General features: G+C 38.9%; 1 protein-coding gene across 1 annotated transcript; it reads left to right on the top strand.

Moving 5' to 3' along the window:
- Positions 1-11,076: 11,076 nt before the first annotated feature.
- On the top strand, positions 11,077-13,931 carry LOC307268197 (fish-egg lectin-like). Its single transcript, XM_080050742.1, has 5 exons — positions 11,077-11,234; positions 11,339-11,575; positions 11,908-12,125; positions 12,547-12,674; positions 13,178-13,931. The coding sequence occupies exons 1-5, from the start codon at positions 11,180-11,182 to the stop codon at positions 13,317-13,319; spliced, it is 780 nt and encodes a 259-aa protein (XP_079906868.1). The 5' UTR covers positions 11,077-11,179; the 3' UTR covers positions 13,320-13,931.
- The last annotated feature ends 1,292 nt before the right edge of the window (positions 13,932-15,223 follow it).

Raw genomic sequence — 15,223 nt, 5'->3', positions numbered from 1 at the left:
TGGCAGGTCGCATGCAATGTAAACACACTAGCGTATGAGAGGCAGCATTTCCTCGATTTTTCGTTGCCCATAGTGTAAACAAGGCATGATGAAGTATGGGTCTGTATCTTGCAAAAGCAAGCAGAGGAGTTTCTGGAGTGGTTCCATGAGCTAGCAGTTCATACCTGATTGCAATCACCTGCGCAGAGTATGCCTCAGGCAGCATGGGTGTCAGGTAAGGTGACATGTATTCAACACTATTTATTTAATTGTGGTTGTAGATAAAGCAGCTTCCTGAAATGGGTAGCTTAGTGACTATTGTTCTGCACTTAAGAGCTTTTGGCACATGACAGACAAGGATGTTGTCTTCATGTGAAGGGGAAGAAATGTGTTACAGTAAAAGGAGTGTCCAGAACTTGTAATTTAATGACTTTCTTTTGGCTTTGGTTTAACTGCAACCCCACAACATACAGTGCTGCTTGAAACTACGTGAATCTCTTTCGCTTTTTGGAGTTGTATTTAGTTTAAGCATTATTAATTATTTTTTATCAAAACCAGTATTTTTATAGTAAATAACCGGTGTGTTTATCAATTCCACTTACTTTTTTTCTGGAAATCAATTGTTGTCAAAAGACTAAAATGAAACAGATTATTTACCAACTTTATGTGCAAAAGTTAGTGAACCCGGAGCTCCATTGCTGAAATCAAGCAGGTAAACACAATCAGATAGGACGCATTAAGTGATGAAATGGACCAATGTAGTGAGAGATTTTTATGGGAGAAATTGGTCGGCACTAGATAAAACAGAAAAATTATAATTTAGGTACAACACGACCCAAACATTATATGACCTCTCTTGCAGCATCTGGGACACATTTGCATGCTTCCACAATAAGAAAACTCAGTCAACATGGCTTTCATAGGAGGGTTGTCGAAGAAGCCTCTGCTCTCAAAAAAATAAATAAACTGCCTGTCACAACTTTGCCAGAGATCATCTGGAGATACCTGAAGTTTACAGTTGACATATGTGTTTACAGTTCTGTTGAATATCAATTAATAGTGCAACTTATAGTTAAGTGACAGTAAGTTGAATGCATGTTACTTATGCAACACAACATCTACTACAGTTTTTTAAATTGCTAATCCACAGACTGGACTGGAGCTATATGTGCAAAACTCTGACTACAGTCTGCACAGCAGCAGTTTATGTGGACCAAACTGTAGCTCGTTTTTCATTGCTTGAACACAGTTTTCAAAACTCTACCCACTTATCCCATGGCTTAACCACAACCTGCACAACACTGGATTGCAGCACATTGTTCAAATGCTATCACACTGCTGTCACAACCATTAACCACACAGAATGGATTTCAGCCTGGTGCATTTCAAACACTGCATACACATTTCAACTGAAACACTAAGAGGGTGTCTGCTTTTACACTTGTTAGTGAACATATTAACAGGATATAGGGAGAGCTCAAAAATAATTTTTTGGAAATGGACCAATGAAGACAGGTTGGTGGAGGGAGAAGAGAAGCAGGGAGAGTGTGAATGTGTGGAGGAAGACCTAGAAGACAACAAGCTCTAATGTCTGATGAAATACAGTAAGGGCTTCACTGATAGACCCTGTTGTGAATCATGATCTCTCATTGAGAGGCAGGGTTGAGGGTGCAACCCAATCTGCAAAGATCTAAAGTTGCAATTTTATATATTTATATATATACACTCAACAAAAATATAAACGCAACACTTTTGTTTTTGCTCCCAGAGTGGCCTTTTATTGTGGACAGTCTAAGGCACACCTGTGCACTAATCATGATGTCAGATCAGCATCTTGATGTGGCACACCTGTGAGGTGGGATGGATTATCTCAGCAAAGCAGAAGTGCTCACTATCACACATTTAGACAGATTTGTGAACAATGTTTGAGAGAAATGGTACAATTGTGTATCTGGAATGAATTTTAGATCTTTAAGTCCATCTCATGAAAAATGGGAGCAAAAACAAAAGTGTTGCGTTTATATTTTTGTTGAGTGTATATATATATATATATATATATATATATATATATATATATATAAATAAAAAAAATACATCTATTGTAACAAACTGCGGATTAAAATAAAAATATTCATAAGAAAGAATATAACTCTTTTTTTTAAAGAACATATTGATTTGTGTGAAGTCACTCGTCATTCAAACTGTAAAGATTAAAAGTATGTAATTTGTGTATTGGTGTTTGATGCAAGTGTTTATACTCCCAGTGTGTTCTGAGTGACAGTGTGTGTTATCTCAATGAGGATTGTTCATAATGTTCGCTGCCCTGAGCATGTTTTACAGGTGATCCAGTGACTGTTGGTAATGCAGACTTTTGTTAGAGTTTTGCACATGTAGCTCCAGTTGTGCCCACTGTGGGTTAGCGATCGAAAAAAACTATAATAGATCTCTTTCGTGGAATTAACAATGACAACATATAATTTATAAGTTTAGTATTTATTAGGAAAATAATTTAATATCTCTTTAGGGTTCACAAACTGTCAAGCAGCATTGTATGCACCCCTACACCCCTTTTTATTATGTGATCGCATTTTATGAATTCTATTTTAAATGAGTTTTTACTCAGTGGAGTCTTATTTCTTTCTCTCTATATTCTGCATGTTTTATATTTACATTTTAATTTAAAAAAAGAGTTCTGTGTCAGCTGGGTTCTGCGAGACACAGTCAGGTTAAAACCATGGGAAGACATTATGGGATCGGCTGAAAGAGGCTCATCTCTGTTTAACAAGACTGGTGGTGAATCTGTGTCCGTTGGGCAAATAGGAGGTTCTTTTATGCCTTTGGCTTCAGAGCTGGAGGCGCAGATTGTATATTTTGTACGTATTTGAAGAACTTTCTGAATCTTCGCTTATCTACCTTATTATTTTTGTTTCCTCTATCAACTGTGATTTATTTTCCCTCATATTGGCTTGGTGACTGCTGCACCACTAACATCTTTTTTGGTTGCATTAGTTCTGCCTTTACCAATAGATGGTATTTATTTTCAGTGAGAATCGTTCAGAAAACACTATCTTAACCGGATGGAAATACTATATGTAGTCAAGTACAAGTACCTCAGATCTTAACAAGTTGTTGTAAGCCTGATATTTTAAATTTGCAGGCACTATACATTCAGTGAACAGTGTTTGTTACAAACTGTTTATACCTGACCTGTATGTGAAGAGCTCAGTTGTTTGACAACCTTTTAGAGAAGGGACATACCTGTCATGCCCTTGGCCTAAGGTCTACTGGTGGTTATGTGATGATGCTGGTATCAATAACATTCCTGTTAAATACAAAAAACTTCCTGATGGTGTCAACATGATTGTATGATTTAGTGAGCTGCTTCCTTCACAGGAGAATGGACTAACACCCTTGAACTTTGAACACCCATATGTACCTTATGGTGGTTGAAAAGAACCTGCCCATTCTTTACACCGAGGTGCATTTTGAGTAAATAATCTTCTAATTCAACCATATAGCCAGTGTATTGCACACTCGCTTTACAGCATTTGATGTTAACAGTGCAATACTGTAAGTATGTCGTACTCTGAACATGTCAATGCTTTACATAAAGTCAAGTCCATTAGGTTTATTACGTTGTACCATAATACATACACTCACCAGCCACTTTATTAGGTACATCTGTTCAATTGCTTGTAAAAACAAATACCTAATCAACTAATCACATGGCAGCAACTCAATGCATTTAGGCATGTAGATGTGGTCAAGACAACGTGCTGAAGTTCAAACCGAGCATGGCAGGATGGATCTATGCTGTCATGTTGTTTATGCCAAATTCTGACCCTAACATCTGAACTTCGCAACTGAAATCGAGACTCATCAGACCAGGCAAGATTTTTCCAATCTTCTATTTCCCAATTTTGGTGAGCCTGTGCAAATTGTAGGCTCAAGCCCCTTTTACACAGCCAGTGAAAGCCGGGAATATGCCGGCCTTTCGGCCCTCCGCCCTGCTGTATAAATGCGACAGTTGCGGAACGAGGGAAGAAAGGTGCGAGAGATTGTTCCGGGAATTTTACTACCTCGGGGGGTAGTAAGATTCCCGACACAATCAGTTCCGCCTCTCTGTTTAAATGCTCCAGCTTGTTGTTGCGGAACAGGGGGGCGTTTGACGTTCCATAGTCTACGTTCTAAACATGCAACCATGTTAGCAGTTGAAGGACGTGTGTTTAACATTAATCACGGCGGCCTGATGTCCCGTAAAAATCACCAAATAAAAGGAACGGCGTATAATCTATCTGATCATGAGGTCCGTTGCTCAATCCAAACCCCCGCGCTTCATTTTGCAGAGTGTATGAGTCCATTTCTGCCCAGGAGAAGTTGTACAATGGGAAAGCTAGGCTAGGCTAAGTAAGGGATAAAGTATAGCGAACGGGTCACTTGCTAGAAATAAAGACCGACAAGCTGAAGCAGGAGCCCGACGCGCAGCGGAGGGCTCTTGTTCAGCTTGATGGCCAGTAGTACGCCAGTAAATAGGAACGACCAAGGATACGACCTAGTAACGGGGGAATAGTCTGCTCGCCCCGCTAGACTGTCTGCTTCAGCTGACTGAAGGCTCCGGCTCAGCTGTTAGCCACAGAGCTACTGTTTTGCTAACACAACTCAAGACGTGAAGAGGTGAAGCGGATTGATTTTGTCAGTTTGGTTAACAGTCCCAGTGATGTTGGACTCAGCGCGTAGCGAGATCAACTGGCACATCGTGGGGACAGTAAAATACGGCCCTCTTACTGCAAGCTCCAGCACTTCTGCTCTCAATTCACCAGCCAGTGTTGTTGTTGTAAAGCAGCTGACCGGCGCGGCGCTAAATGTTTACGTCACACCTGATGCTGTTTACAAGCACCTCTTTCATTCCGGAGCGCTGTGTAAAAGGAGCTACTGATGCGCCAGCAGGCCGGCGTTGCTTGGTTCTGTGTAAATAACACAGAAGCAATCAACGCCGGCATATTGGAGTGATGTTGTTCCGTCAATATGCCGCAATCTCTGTGTAAAAGGGGCTTCAGTTTCCTGTTCTTAGCTGACAGGAGTGGCACCCGGTAGGGTCTTCTGCTGCTGTAGCCCATCTGCTTTAAGGTTGGACGTGTTGTGCGTTCAGAGATGTTATTCTGAAAACCTTGGGTGGTTATTGGTGTGAATGCAGCTCTAATATTCTTCGCATTTATTATTATTATTCCGTACGTTCTTCGGAGTTCTGTATATTCAACATACTTCAACCTTCAAAGTCCATTCAAATATTTAAATGTTCAGCTCTTCAAGGACATTCTGGGACCATTTCAACATTTAAAAAAAAAAAATCATAATTTCATACTTCAGCGTTTTATGAAAAACCTTCAAATCGCTTCTCCTCATTCAAAATTCCTCATATAAAATTCCTTCAGGTATCAACATATTCAGCATAGTTCAGGCAATAATTCATACTATAAAGATGTTTCATAACATTCATAACTTCAAAGAAAATCAACTTTTTATGAAATTAATATTTCACACGAAATTATGATTCCTCCTACTCGTTCATACTTCATCGTAGAAACTCCATTAAAAATGTTTCATGTTAGTCTTGCACAGGAGCACATTTCCATAATTCACAATTTTTTCATAAAATTCATAACTTCAGAGAAATTAAAGGTTGTATTAAAAAAAATCTCTCAATGGAAATGAATAGGGAAGGCTTTTCCTCAAATAAATTTCAAAATGTTCGACTTTCTCAGGAGTTTGAAATGACCTCCTCTGGAAAGTGCTAGAGGTTCCCGAAAATATGTATGTGGATTTTAAATGTTATTGTCCAAAAATGACTCCACAGCCCCATTCAAAGCGGATGGGAAAAATTCAAAATGCTTCAACTCAGTCATTTTTCATCCGGTAAACTTCAACATTCTACATGTTCAGCTCCTTCAGGACATTACATGGTAGTATCCTGATTGAGCTGAACATAGAGTCGGGGGTTCGAGTCCCCATTCCAACATAACAATTTAGACTTCACTTGATATTCTTAAAAATTTGTACAGATGTTGATTATGACTCAGAGATGACCTCACAAGAGTTTAGAGGTCAAATTTCAAGGTCACTGTGATATTGCCTTTTGTGACTGCATTATCTCATGAACGCTTCCATGGTTTTTCTTCAAATTTTGCACAAATGTTGATTCTGACTCAAAGATGAACTGATTACTGATTTTGGAGGTCATAGTTCAAGGTCATAATTCATTCCTCATTTCAGCTAGAAAGTCCATTCAAACTTCCAAATATTCCAAATTTTTCAGACATTCTGTTGTTCAACCATTCTGTTCATTCAGATATATTCATCCTTCGTTCTTCATCAACAGCGTCAGCATTCACACCGCAATTTCTTCAGGAATTGCATTTCTAGTTTGAGTTACTGTTGCCTGTCTATCATCTCAAATCAGTCTGTCCATCCTCCTCTGACCTCTGACATCAACAAGGCATTGCCACGTTCAAAGTAAATTAAACTCAATCTAAAGCCAACCAGATAGCCACAAATTCATGAAGGAAGGAGGGTTTGTTGTGAGACGCTCAGATGACAGACATTTTAACTGTGTCGCCACGGATCAAGCCCTCGAACAGACCATCAACAGAGAAGGAAAGAGTCAAGGAGGCATTATCGGTTTCACTCTCAGAAAGGGGGCTCTGAAAAGATGGCTCATCACAAGGCATGTCACCAGCGAGTACCGCGATGCCATGACAGAGATTTGCGAAGGAGCAACACATGCACACAAACCCCACAACGAGCATGGAGCAGCCCGTATGGACAGGGATGAGAAGGAAACTGTACAAATAATACAGTTTTTACAAGACAGGCAGAACCAATTTGACCTTGATAAAGTTCCTGATGAGCTCATTAATATTGCTAGCGGCCAAGTAGTGTCACAAAAGGTGGCACACGATCTCTCAAGCTTTCTGGAAGTTGGGCAAAAGCAAAATGCAGCTCTCATTGATCAAGTAATCTCAAAGTAATGTGCCATGAATTGGCTGCTGTCCCACCCTATCTCTTCTATGATGATGGAGCGATGAGAAAAACCACAAAATCTGACCTTGCAAAGAAACTGGAGTCCGTAGTTGAAGTGATGCAGGAGCTGCCGGACACCACAGAGAAATCGGCATATGTAATTGATGGCATGGCTATGCTTCAATGTCTCCATGATTCAGCTTTTCAGACCTTCAGTGAGCTAGCAGAAGATCTTGTCACTTTTGATTAAACCAGAAATGAAATGTGTGGTCATGGTGTTTGACAGGTATGACAACACAAAGTCAATCAAAGCCCTGGAGAGGCAGAGAAGAGGTGCAAGTGATGTTAGACCTACACATGTGATAACTGGCAACACAAATGTTCCAAACTACAGGAAGTACCTGAGGAGTAGTGGCAACAAAGCTGCGCTCTGCGTATTTGTGAGCAACTACATCGTCACTGCTGCCCCACAGAGAATACACCCAGCTGACTCCATCATCTTGGCTGGTGGATTTCAGAAAGGTGAGGAGGTGAAGTACATCTGTGAAGCAGGAGTCAGCTGTTTGACATCTTTGTACAGTGATCAGGAAGAGGCTGACACAAGAATGGTGTTACATGCCATGCATCTCGCAGCAGAGTCATATTCCCAAATAATCGTAAGATGTGATGACACAGATGTGGAAGTACTGCTTATTTATTACGCAGGCAAAAGAATGTTTAGGGAATCTACAGTGTACATGCATACAGGCCATGGCATGAGAGAGAGGTATATCCCCATCAACCTCATATCAGAGAAACTGGGAAAAGACATTTCCAACTGTCTACCAGCATGTCATGCGCTCACCGGCTGTGACACTACCAGTAGTTTGTTTAGAATAGGAAAAACCACAGCATTCACCAAACTAAAGAACCACCTCAACCAGCTCAAAGATTTGACATATTTTGGACTTTCTGCGAGTTTGGAAGAGTCTTTGCCAGTAGCAAGAGAATATGCGCTACTTCTTTATGGAAAAAAAAGGAAGATGGAGTAATGTGCTCAAATTTGGATGAACTAAGATTCATTGTTGCATCAACAACAGATGCAGCCTCTTCACATCTGCCACCAACCGAGGATGCATTTGCACAACATGTGCGAAGAGCGATGTATCAGACAGCAATATGGTGCCACAGCCACATACCGAAACCACTATTGTGGTGTCCAATCGGTAATGGATGGATTGTCAAAGATGGAACGATTCAACCAGTCCTGTTTACCAAACCCGCAGCACCTACAGAAGTTAGAGACATAACGCACTTATATTGCAAAGATGCAAACTGTGGAGAAAGTGGAAAGTGCCAGTGTCTCTCTGTTGGCCTTCCCTGTACAGAGTTCTGCACCTGCTGTGCAGAATGTCAGAACGTGTCTCCAAATGTGTCTGAAGAAGCTGATATTTGATATCCTTGTATATACTTCACTGGTTATAGACAAACATCTGTATATGTGTATGAAAGATCCAAATACTTTAAAAGGTTACAATATATTAAAATATTGACATTATTAACTTTACACTGTATACTGTATTTTGCCAACCTCAAACTTTGATTTAGGGGATATTGATTTAAATAGTTGTTTTTATATTCACGTTTCAATTAAACGTATCTTGATATTAAAGAGGCTTGTCATTTCAGATACATTTAACCTTTTTCGGTTAGTGAGATTGTGCCTTTTTAGTGATGTTATTCAGCCACCTGATATGATGACCATCACAGTGAGCAAAAAGCATTCTTGACTTAAATGCTAATGCCCCCAATACACTATTCGGAATGCTCTAATTTGGCTGTTTCAGAGCAGGGACACACATAAAGAAATCTCATTTGCAATAGAACTGTTCTAGATATCTCCTTAAAACCACTGGTTATTGACCAATAGCATCCTGGACAATACATTAAAAGTGTATTTGGCAGGGATTCGTGTGTTAGTGATATTTGACAGAAAAGTAAAGAAACCCTCTTTTCCTATCACCACAAAAGTACCATTTCCGCCTAAACTAAAGCTATGTATACAGGACTCTATTTCATTAAATGTTTTGGTAAATTACATTCTAACTTGTTTGTGATGTGACACCTGGTTAGTACCTCAGCAAATCTGATGAAGAAAAGAGTGAGCATTCCCAAGTTATGGGCTTTTTTGTCAAGTGTTCCCCATTCGGAATGGCCTAATTTGGCTCTTTTTGAGGGACTGGGGTAGTTCTAATGAATAGCCAAAAAAACACATTTCGCCCAAAGATAAAAGTGCTCAAGAATCAATTTCATGAACAGGACATTCTAAAGATAAAAAAAATCATTGCTGAGGTTTGTTATACCTCGGGTAGGGGTACCTGAAAATCTGAGGGCCCCTCCTGCTAGTCTAAGTGGCCAACCATTGTAAGAGCAGCCACAATGAGTAAAAACCAAGATGACCGAGCAGAAAAGTTGTGTAGCTCAGGAATATCCTGTAATACTTTTAAAATAGGAGAGCCTGGCAGGTAAAAAAAATATGGCAACATCAAGTAACATCTTAGGAGTCATATAGTTGTTAAAATGTCCAATTATTGATTTTACATTGGGAGGAAATTATGTTTAATCACCTGTCAACTAAATTGGACATCATGCATCACCGACTTCAATAAATACTATGACTGCAGATGTGTTGTGCTTGAAAAAGCTTATTTTGCTGTAACTTTTTGGTTTTAAATCAATTGATTTATGTTATTAGAATGCAACTTGAAGTATTTGTGTAAAAAAAAAACATTTTTTCCAGATTATTCTATTATGTGTAAAACAGTTGGTGTCACTATGATGCCAATTTTCATATAAAAATAGCTTTCATGATGTGATGTACAAGCCTGTACTACTGAATTCCACCTGAAAAAGAGAAATTGGGGAATCAAGGAAAAAGTTGTCTGTTATTTTCATAGAAAATTTTGATTGAAAAAAAGTATTCCACGCTTTTGCATTAGATTGAAGTATTGAAATATGTTAATATATGTGAACAGGCATTGAAAATATATATTATTTTATAGTTTTCAGATAATATATAATTTTTTTCACTGTTTTCTTAAATAAATAAGTGCAAAGTTGAGAACTCAAAACGCATGTGTAAAACTCTCTGAAAAATGTGTGTTTAAAAAAAATTAAGTTATATTTTTTCTTTTCATGCCTAAAGAAGTATAAAATCACTTGAGAAAAAAATCCAGACTAAGGATATCATAATTCATGCATGAAAGGGTAAAATTGACAAAACTATCCCGTACTACCATGATAAGTTTCTATATAATAGTACAATATGTGTTAACTTTTTATCGTGTATAACATGTACATGTACAAGGTTGGATAGAGTAGGCTTTGGAGGGCAGAGGTGGGGTGGGTCCTTAAGGTCAAGTCACATACCCAACTCCATCACCATAGAGTGCTTGGCGGCCTTATCAGTGCAGGAGTCACTAGTGCTGACTCCTGTTGATGCATTTTTAATATTGTATTGTTTTTGCATATTTGAAATAAATCATTCATTCATTCATTCATTCATTCATTCATTCATTCATTCATTCATTCATTCATTCATTCATTCATTCATTCATCCATTCATCTGTGGCTAAGAGGTAAGACTTGCCTGCGACCTTCAACCATCATTCTTGAAGCAAACGCTCAAAGAGGTATGACTAACTACATGCTACATTGAAAGTGGGGATGAAGGCTCATCTGATATAGGTTTTCAGAGGCTGGTACTGATGCATTTTTTGTGTGAATATTTTATATATTTAAAATGTTCCTGTACTTGTGGGAAACATGTACTAGGAATCAGAATTGATTGAACACAATGGTAGTCAGATGTGTTATGGCAACCAACACAAACAAAACAAGTACATCCTCCCATCTCATTCATGCATTCCATTCTACGCTAGTTCAAAGTTGTTCAAAATGACAAGCCGTCACACCAGGTGCATATTTGGGAATAACGATTACAGGAAATAAATATGTCCTCCTCGCTTCCGCGAACAGCCTGCAGAACCAGCTATGATGGTATGCGTCACATGGTTCAGACTTATGGATCAAGAGTATAAAAGTCGGCCTAACAAGACAGAATGTAGAGCAGCAGTTCCCCACAGATATAGAGGTACATCCTGAGGTTCACCGCTGACTACAGACCCACAACCACAGAGAAGAGATGAGAGCTGTCACAGCCTTCTTGCTGGGGCTGTGTTTCCTGGCTGTCAGTCATGGTGAGTCACTGTCACTTGAATTTTTTTATTACAAAATTTATTTTTTTCCTCTTAAAAATGCAATGTATTCTAAACTCCCATTGGTAATGGTTTTGTCTACACAGCATGGACATGCAACCAGGGTCCGGTCCTGAGAAATGCTTACCAGATTGATGCTGGCCAGGGGGAAGTGGTCGCTAGAGACTCAAGCTACTACCCGTATTTCCTGATGGGATCGTCATGGTACAGAATGACCACAACTAGGTTCAAGCATGTCTCAGTGGGACGAGCTGGACTTTGGGCGACTAACACCGCAAACCGGGTCTACAAGTACGTGGGTGGAACCTTCTTACCATCCACAGGTAACTGTTTATTATTATTATTATTATTATTATTATTATTATTATTATTATTATTATTATTATTATTATTATTATTATTATTATTATTATTATTATTATTATTATTATTATTATTTCACATGCACAAAAGCGGTTACCTGGTCATCATGGTATCTGTTGTCAAGTTGACTATACAAAATAAAAGTGCTAGTGCACTACATTGTTCATACGAGTAGAAAAATCCCTGTGTTACAGATGGACTTTGTTTGCAATCTGGAATTTCCAGTGCACAAATTAAACTGAACTGCTTGCTGATTAAATGACCATTACCTCTGTGTTGGACTCCTCTTCAGGTCTGACAATGTATCAGGTGGATGCTGGAGGTGACCAGCTTGTTGGAGTAGCAACAAGCAGCTACAGAAGCAGCTGTGTGAGAAGTAGCTATGCCTCCCTCTACTATAGAGGCAGCCTGAGCTGGAATTACCTGACACATTCCATGAGGTACTACAGCTGCGGCCCGCTCTACGGATGCTGGGGAGTTGACACAAGTTACCGGGTCTGGGTCACAAAGGTTGGTCACTGTCTTTTGAGAGTGCATTCCAATACCCAAACCTCCCTGCTATTTTCTAGCAGAGACACAGATTTTGGATGTCCCAATTCAAATGCAGTATGTCAAAAAAAAATCCAGATGTCCTACAAACAGCGGAAGTTATGTCACATCAACTGAGCCTCAGAGAGATATATGAACAAGATGGTCAAGTTTAAGACTTAATGTTAGGATAAAATATTATAAGATAAGTATAAATATGTCCTAAATGTATGCATACTGAATGCAAGCTTTCTATCAAAATGTGTGTAGTAGAGTAAAATCAAAGATTATGGGATTTGTAACACATGGTAACTCTTAGTGGTGTTGGTGTTGCTTCTAACATGTAAAACATATTTACTCATTGGTCGTGACAACAGCTCTATGTATATGCTTCTTATTACAGAACCTGTACCCGACCAACTGTGGCAACAGTGGATGGACATTAGTGTCGGGGATAACCATGACAATGATTGAAGTGGGGACTGACGGAAGTGTTTTTGGAGTGGCCAGAAATGGACGGGTCTACCAAAGGTAAGTCAGTATCTGCAGTCTGGCAATAACATTTGAGAAAATTATATTAATAACTGTGTAGATACAACACGGTAATAATCAGGACCTACAACATTCTTGTGTCTTTAAAACACACAGCAAAAACAAAACTTCTAAAAAGATATTATCATCATCCTCATTTGACATTTATATTACAATGCTTGGCTAAAATGCATGCTATGATCCATCCAACTTTAATGCTTCCACAAGTGTTATATAGCACAAGTTTACTAGTGTAACTTCTAATAACAATATAGGTCTCCTAAGTTAATGTACATTCATCAATATGCTTTTTATGTATACAAAATCAGATTTCCTTTACATTTAAAAAAAAATATTCATCGAGAGTTACATTTATTTATTATACATTTATTTAGTTATCTTTATTTATTAAGACTCATGAAAACCTCTTACTGATGGAAACATAATTGTGAACATGATGGATTCATATATTTCTAACCCTTCTCCGCCCTCTTTCTAAACAGAAATGGCATCAGCAACTCTCGCCGACAGGGCACAAGTTGGACCCAGATCCCAATGTGCATGAATGTCCGTCACCTGAGCTACGACCTGCGCCAACTCTGGGTCGTGACCACCTCTGGTCTGGTCCTGAAGTGCACACATTAATGCCTCCAGTATGGCAGCTGATCAGTGTGCACCAATCAGAAAGAGGTTTTCTTTAACAGGAATCTCTTTAAGTGCTTTTTTGGCTGATCCCTAGAAAATGATTTCCTTCTTCCAGATTATTCAGTGCATAGTACACTATGAATAATTGATTAGCATTTGATTTTTCTTCTAAATGTAAAATCTATGGTGTACCCATTCATTCTACTCTTGTTATTAGGCTACATTACTACTACTACTACTTAGGCTGCAAGTAATACATTCTTAGATGCACTGTGACTTTCCTCTGAAATGATTCAACATCAATGTACAAAATGTATTAATCAGAATTCAAACTTAGTGATTTATGAATAAATCTCTCTACAGTATATCTAGAAAATACAGCAAACAGCTAAATTAACAAATAAAAATTATTTTTATTAATCAGACTTTTTGGACTGTAGAACATAAATGATACATGTCAATTACAAATCAGCAGAGTAAGAGTAACCTAATGCAGCAATGATATACCTTGAGGGCTATGGATCACTTTTTAAAAATCAAATATATGTTTAACCTCCACCTGCCAGTGGGCCTACTTTCTACTGCTAATAAATCATAATGAAAGCAATTTTATCTGACCTTTGTCATGTTGTATATAAAATGTTCATGTTATGATTTGTGGTGGTGTTTGGGAGGGGGGAGGGGTCTATATGTTTCTCACATAAGAACAATTTTCACTAAATGTGTCCATCAAAGATAAAACCATATGCCAGGGTATAGTTTATCAACTTCTCCTCTGCCTTTAATACAACACCGGACATACTGCTACTGCCAAAACAAATTATATGGATATAGATCCACATCTCGTTCACTGGTACTGCTCCTTTCTTACTAACAGGCAATAGGTCATGGTCAATAACACTTGACCTCTATCTGGAAATGGTGGATAACTAGGTAAAACGGTTGGAGCAAAATGCCCTCATTCTCACACTCAAAACGAAGGAGATCATCTTTGGCACCTTGCATGATTGCCACACTACACCAATAACCATTCACAACCAAACCATGTCTTAGATAATTATTAAAAAGATTACATTTGCTGATGTATTGTTATAATAAATAGATAGATGACCCTCCAAAATCTGTTTTGAGGGTTTAAAAGCATTGCATTATGAATAGCGTGAATGGTAATGAATGATGCATGTCATGTCTTCTGTTCAGTACACATCTTTTGCAGTAACATGAGAGCACACACAGGCCTGCAACAGTCAAATACAGCTTGTTTTAAAATCTGTCCATTTTCATGGGAAATGGTTTAGCATCCAATTCCCTTACAATCAATATGTTGGTTGTTGCACAGTACAGGAAGTAAGTGTGTGTGTGTGTGTGTGTTCAATTCAGATCACTTTATGTGTGTGTGGTGCATGTGCGAGAGAGTAGCACCAGCGTCCTCAGTGCTGCACTCTCACTTGTATGCAGACTGGTAAGGGTCGAGTCCCTCCTGTATGGACTGAGAAGGCATGTGAGTGACATTTCTCCTGTGTGCCTTCATCAAAACTTGAATAAGGGCAACAGGGTGAAAGTCATGGCACTCTTTGAGAGTAGGTGTTCATTGGGAGAGAGATGATGTGTGACATCTTTCAAGCTGTGTGTCCAGTGTGATGGTGGCAGAGATAGACTTCAAGTCTATTTTAGAAATTTTCAGCATGTATTACGTCCATCTGCTGCTGCGCGGATGGGCTCGGTGTGGCAGTTCTCATTTATTATAATGGGAGAGTTGTATCGTTGTGGTTTGCCGCTACGAGTAACCTTGGCTGACGAACTGGGGCAAGCTCCTCTAGGAAGAATCTGTTTTCTCCTATGTAAAGCAGTAGCTTACATCATAACGGCCAAATATTTACACGAGTGGTATATCACTAACAGTT

Source organism: Ammodytes marinus, assembly GCF_949987685.1.
Source record: "Ammodytes marinus genome assembly, chromosome: 22".
NCBI lineage: Eukaryota > Metazoa > Chordata > Actinopteri > Uranoscopiformes > Ammodytidae > Ammodytes > Ammodytes marinus.
Note: the sequence above shows the minus strand (reverse complement) of the source record. Positions and strands in the feature narration are given on the sequence as shown.